The sequence below is a fragment of the Habropoda laboriosa genome, unplaced genomic scaffold, assembly GCF_001263275.1.
Source record: "Habropoda laboriosa isolate 0110345459 unplaced genomic scaffold, ASM126327v1 scaffold447, whole genome shotgun sequence".
Classification (NCBI taxonomy): Eukaryota; Metazoa; Arthropoda; class Insecta; order Hymenoptera; family Apidae; genus Habropoda; species Habropoda laboriosa.
This window is the reverse complement of record NW_017100624.1, coordinates 712,718-718,717: the sequence shown is the minus strand read 5'-3', so window position 1 is coordinate 718,717 and position 6,000 is coordinate 712,718. Positions and strand designations below refer to the sequence as shown.

Below are 6,000 nucleotides of genomic sequence, written 5' to 3'. Positions count from 1 at the left end.
ATCGTTACGCGGAAGGAGAACGTGGCCCGCAAATTATACCGCGGAATAGATCTACTTTCCGCAAAGAATTCTCGCAACAAAAGTGTACGCGAAGGTTGGCTCACTCGCGTATACGAAGCACGATAATAAATCTTTCTGCGGTGCTCGTGACGGAACAGGGAGCGAGCAATGCCGTGATTCACTCTTCGAGAAACAAGAAATTACCTTTTGATGTATAACTCCTAATAAATCAGGGAACTTCGAATGGAACTTCTTCGAAATACACGTGTAAAAAGTTTTTCGGTTATTTATCACGGCTGATTTAATTATGGATACTTTTCTGGATACTCTCTTCATTTCTCCTGGAGTTTTTTATTCGACGGGGAAAGTTTCTTTGGAGTTCTGCTTGGAAAATTGTTAGGTCACTATTTTCTGTGAACAGCTGACACAGGGTATTGTTACATTATTATACGTTATTATTATTATATTATTAGGCAGGGATATCAGGATGGAGAAGCTGAAAAAGAAAAGAAAAGAAAAAAGAGAGAGTGGCTGAGAACAGCAAAGAGAATATTAAAGTATAAGGGAGGGGTAACAATTAATGGGTAATAAGTAGGGCGATAAGTTAGTAGAGTACGGGGGAATATGAATGGAAGAGAGAGAGAGAGAGAGAGAGAGAATAAGATAGTTTTATGAAACGTGGGTTATTGTAAACCAAGTGAAATTGATGGCTGTGAGGCTGAATAAATAAATTGCGAAGGTAACACAGGGTGCAAAAGCTTTTTCTGATTTATCTCTGGAAAAATTTGTTTTCGGCTGGAATGGATAGGCAATTGAGTATCTACTCATTTCTAAATTCTCCTTTGACAATTTTTTATGTTTATATGAAAGTATCGTAAAATCGCCCTGAATTCCCATTTTTTGGACATTCTTACGTGGATAGATGTTTCCAAAATTGAAATATGTGCAAACAATTTTTTAAATATTAAAAGGTTAAGTCTTAAAGATGTGGATTTTTGTGTACGTGGAATGAATGCTCTCGTAATGCGTTTGCAAGTATATTACAGCGAGTTTCCAACAAACTTTTTCACGAAACGCCAGGGAAACGTGAAACTCGACAAATTCACAGTTGCATTCGATCGATTCTTCGATACGCGTATTTACAACATTTTCCCGATTTCTTCGTGGTTTTCCATAAGCTCTTCCAGACAAACGTAAACTTCCCTGGATAGTGCTCGTATCGATTTGCAGAGGATACATCCATATAGCGCGCAATTTCATTGAGCGCCCTTTGATGTTTTTTGCAGAAAAAAAACCGGCATTCTGTAGATCATGTCGAAGCGATATACGTAACATCCGTGTCGTGCTTTGATATCGTGCAACGAGATTGCAGATTTCTATGCAAACTGTCGCGTCAAAGTTGTCGAACGAGCTCAGCCGACAACGCGTTATTACAAGTGTGTATGCGACTTAAAGTTACACTTGCAAGTAAGCGATGAAACGACTTGTGTTGCTCGAAAAAGTTCGTAAATTTGTCCTGCTAAGAGCTCGATGTAAATGTCTTGCAACTGTGTTGCGAATTCATCATTATGCAGTTTCGAGCTTTTGTTATAAAGTTACGTTGGAATAGGTATATCATTTGGTATTAATTATTAAATTTAGCGTTGAACAAAGAATTTCTTCTCGTCAGGCAAAATTGTTTGCAAAGCTATAGATAATCTGAAAATGTGTTATTAATAATCTTTTTAGTAACGAATAGATTCTGGGCTTGTTTTCTACAACTTGCGTTAGAATATTTTAAGTTTAATACATAGTTATTCAAAAGTTCATACACGTTTTTATCAGAAAACTAGAGAGAAATCTGTCGAAAACTTGTAATTTATGCATACCGGGTGTCCCAGTTTTTTCCGATCAAAATTTGTCAAACTTCGCCAGTATGTTCTATGGGTATAGGTAAGAAGGAAATGTTGTATGAACATAGGTCGTTTGAAGCTTCGTTAAAGAGTTATGGCAGAAATACGAAGTACGAAGGGAATGGTTAACGAAGTTGCTAATGGTAACGGACATCCAATTCGCTGTTATGACTCTATAGTGATAGTGGTACCCATTTTTAAGAAACAGTATTAAATATAATCCAAAGTATAACAGATCACTAAACAACGATCACGATTTTTTTCGAACGTAAACGAAGTTTGCACCGCGAAGCTTCATCCGCGTCTCCCTTTCTCTCACAAACTCCAATTTATATCCTCGCGAAGTGAACGCTAGTCTAACACATTGACAAAATTATACAAATTATTTCAATCAGAAATATTTAATTTCACGAAAAAACTTTCCGCACGACGCAATAATAGAAAAAGCAGAAAGCGACTTTTGCACCGGCCTGTATTACCTTTCAGGTAGCCAGAGCTAGCTATTCAGGGAAAATTGTATAATGTCCGGAACGGTATCAATCATAAAAGAGCCTTAAAAGGAGCCTTCAAAAGCGTCCGCGTTTCATTGACGTCGGGTTTTTTCTTCTTCTTCTTCTTCTTTCTTTTTTCTTTTCTGTTTCGTGGCAAGCGAAACTTTCTCGATTCCGCCGGTGAAACGACGAAGGCAACGATACAGGAATGAGGAAGGGTAGCGGGCGCGCGTGGAAAAGACGGCGTGTACGTGCTCCATTATCATCGACAGACTTCCGGGACGCGAATCGATTCTAGCCGTTACTGACAGATCGATTATCGACGGAAGATCGTACGTGTACTCACGAACGTAATCGGATCGGAACGAGTCGATCGTGTGGATCGAATTAGGTAGCAGGCAGGCAGCAGCAGCAGCGTCTCGTGGACTCTCTCGAACAGACGCGTTCACAAAGGTCGGAATCGCGAGGAGGAAATCTTATTGCAAACGGGCAATAAACCCGGCGTAAAATGTCTCTAGGAGAGCGCCCCTCGCTCTTCTGGAAAGAAAGTTTATGATTGACGTGTTCGATACTAGTTCGATCGGGGATCACGTGTTTGTCCTGTTCCTCCGGTTCGATGAGAAAAGTTGCTTTCTCGATCTTGACTCCGTACCGATTCTGGTTTTTCGCCGATAAAATTGTACATTTTCTTTTTACAGCTTTGATGGTTCTGTTACGTTAGGTGTACCTTTTTTTCTTCTGGGTAATACCCGTTTTGGATTTCAGCGAACCTTTCGCTTCGTGAGTGTGTTTAAGGTAATCTTAGAGTGAAAGTTGCATTATGTGCACTGCTGTTTGCAGGTATTAGGACACCCATTATGATCGTAGCTGATTTAATCTTTACGTGGTTTACGATCGTTAAGAGAATCTTTTCAGTGCTTCGGGTATTAGGTGTGTAGATTAATTCGGTGAGTTTTCTCACGAACTTTAATATTTATTTAGGAAAGATCGAATGCAGTTTTAGCGTTCAGAATGATCTGCGTACCGTTTTAAAATTCGATTCGTTAAATTAAGGTGGAAGTGCGTAAAGGACAAAATTCGTCAAAAGGCTCCATACCTAACGTCTATAGGCGCCAATAGTAACGAAAGGGTCGTAGAGTTAAACACACGCAAAGAAATTAAAACACTAAATTTCTCAAAAATAGCAGATTCCTATCTTATCATAAACTCGGGACAATCTTAGATCCAAACCCGTCCTGTACATACTTGACAGCGAAAGGGTTAAATTACCCGAGCTAATGGAACATGGTTCCAGATAATCGCAGTATAAAATCTTCCTCTGGTTTTCTCGTTTATTCCAATCGCGTAATCGCGATGGCAAAAACGGGAAACGTCGAACCAGACCTGGTCTCGATCTCCTGTAAGTCGTTTCACACGGGGAACCTCTGAATCCGCGCGCGGTTTAACCACCGCCGCGTATCGATTCGAGAGAACCGTGGTGTCGCCGCGTCGTGTCGCGTCGAAGCTGGTCGATTTATTAATTACGATTATAAGCGGGCACGGGACGCATCGGAATCGGTCGGATTACGACACCGCGAAACGTATACCCGGTAATAATGACGATCGTAATACCGCTTCGAATACCACTCGATTAATTTCGCCCTCGTCTCCGGACATTAGTTATCCTCGTCAGCGGCCAATTAATTATAGTTCCCATCCCCGCGCGATACCACGTGTACGTGCACATTGTAACGAGGTACGGGCTCGTTGTCGATCATGCCCGTTCCGCTGGAGAACCTCTGACACGCGAGATCCAATAGGCCGGTGGACAAAAAGAGCGGAACTGTTTTTCACGGTCGATGAATTGGAGTTCGAGGCAAGTTTTTCAGACAAAAGAGAGAGTAGATTGAATTTTTGTAGTTTTCTTTGTTCGTGTGGGATGGAATTGATGAATGTACGATGGAGATTTTTTTGTGATGGGTTTGATCTCGACGGTGGAGCTGGGTTTTGGGGTATTTGAAAATTTGGGAATTTTGGGAGAGTTAGGGAAATTACAAATTGGGAAATTACAAATTGGGAAATTACAAATTGGGAAATTACAAATTGGGAAATTACAAATTGGGAAATTACAAATTGGGAAATTACAAATTGGGAAATTAGAATTTAGGTGAATTAGGAAATTAGGAAAGAGGGAAATTTAGGAGAATTAGAATTTTATGAAAATTAGGAGTTTTCTTTGAAGTTTCGAGAGATTTCGTGGCGTTAGGAGAGTTCTTGAATGAAGAGATATGCACAATTAATTTAAAATTAATATCGTGCGAGTTGAACGAATTTTTCGAATAGACAATATCAATGTGAACTTCTCTATTCGGCCGATATAGACTATGTTTGTGTTTCAACCCTTCTGAAATATGAATTGGACATTCGAATACGTTGGATTTTCTTACTATTCGTAGTAAATGTATGATGTGTGGGTGGCCTGTTATGGTGACCTAAATTATACGATTTAAATGACTTCTCGAACGATTTTAATTTAAATTTACTATTTAAAAAAAATTAACAACTTCCCTCGTTAGCTAAGGAAAGCGCCGAATCCAAAGAGATCTCCGAATCTCTTTGGATATCTGCCTAAACACGTAATTAAGCAGGCACGATTGGTAACTAATTTGTATGTTTCCTTGGACGCAGCTGTTCGCCGGGACCGCCTGTATGTTCAAGTCTCACAACAAGGTTTGTTCTTTATCATGTGTGTTCGTCTTCAAAGTGTTGTGTGTGTGTCACTCTAATATGCTCACGTTTCGTCACTTTATGTCTCGTCGTGTTTGTTGTCCTCATATGTTTGTATAACTTGCACATTTCCCTGCTGTGATATTTTCACGTTGAAGTTTAGGCTTGTTAGTGAGCTTAGAGCAATTCAATGTTACACATCATCAAAGTAGTACAAGCAAGTAGAAAATGTTACACGTTTACTCCGCTACCGTTTAGTGCTTACCTGCTGAGATTTTTTCAGGATTTTACTGTATTATTAAACATGTTTCATCTTAATATTTATTTACTTATTTACTTAGTGCTTGTCCTTTTGGATCGTTATGTGAATGTGATGCACAGAAGCTACGTAAGGCAATAACTGCATCATTTTCATATTTTTTTTAATTAAACTACTGAAAATGGACTTTTACCGTTTTCGTAATAAATGGTCATCCAATGTCGTTTACAAACGAATTCTCAATTGATCAAAGCATACGAATATTTGAAAATAAATTGCATTAAATTAATTTTCTCAATTTGTTCCAAAAATCGACATACTCCACTTTCACAGCAAACAACCCACATACAATCATCTCGATTAAAAAATATCCTCATCGAAACAATAACGCAATTATTCTAAATCACCTAAAATCCATCTCAAAAAGCGTCAACAGCACAAATCTTCAAAAGATCTTGGAATCTTCCAACCCTTCCTCTCGTCTCTCCCTCGAAAAACTCAGCGACTGTCTTCGAAATCAGCGAATTCACAGTTCAAAGGGTCGTGACTAATTGTTTCCTCCGAGTCGCGATGTGACGGAAACGAAAGGGGACGCGAAACGAAGGTGGAAGGGTGAAATCAGAAAGATCGAATTAGCAAGAAAGAGGAGGCC

General features: G+C 39.4%; 1 protein-coding gene across 1 annotated transcript in view; it reads left to right on the top strand.

Annotated features, from left to right (window-relative positions):
- Positions 1-6,000, top strand: part of LOC108576753 — a 110,210-nt gene that overhangs the window by 50,268 nt on the left and 53,942 nt on the right. The window contains exon 3 of the mRNA XM_017939809.1: positions 5,051-5,092. Coding sequence (XP_017795298.1) covers positions 5,051-5,092 — 42 coding nt within the window. The remainder of the gene's footprint in view (positions 1-5,050; positions 5,093-6,000) is intronic.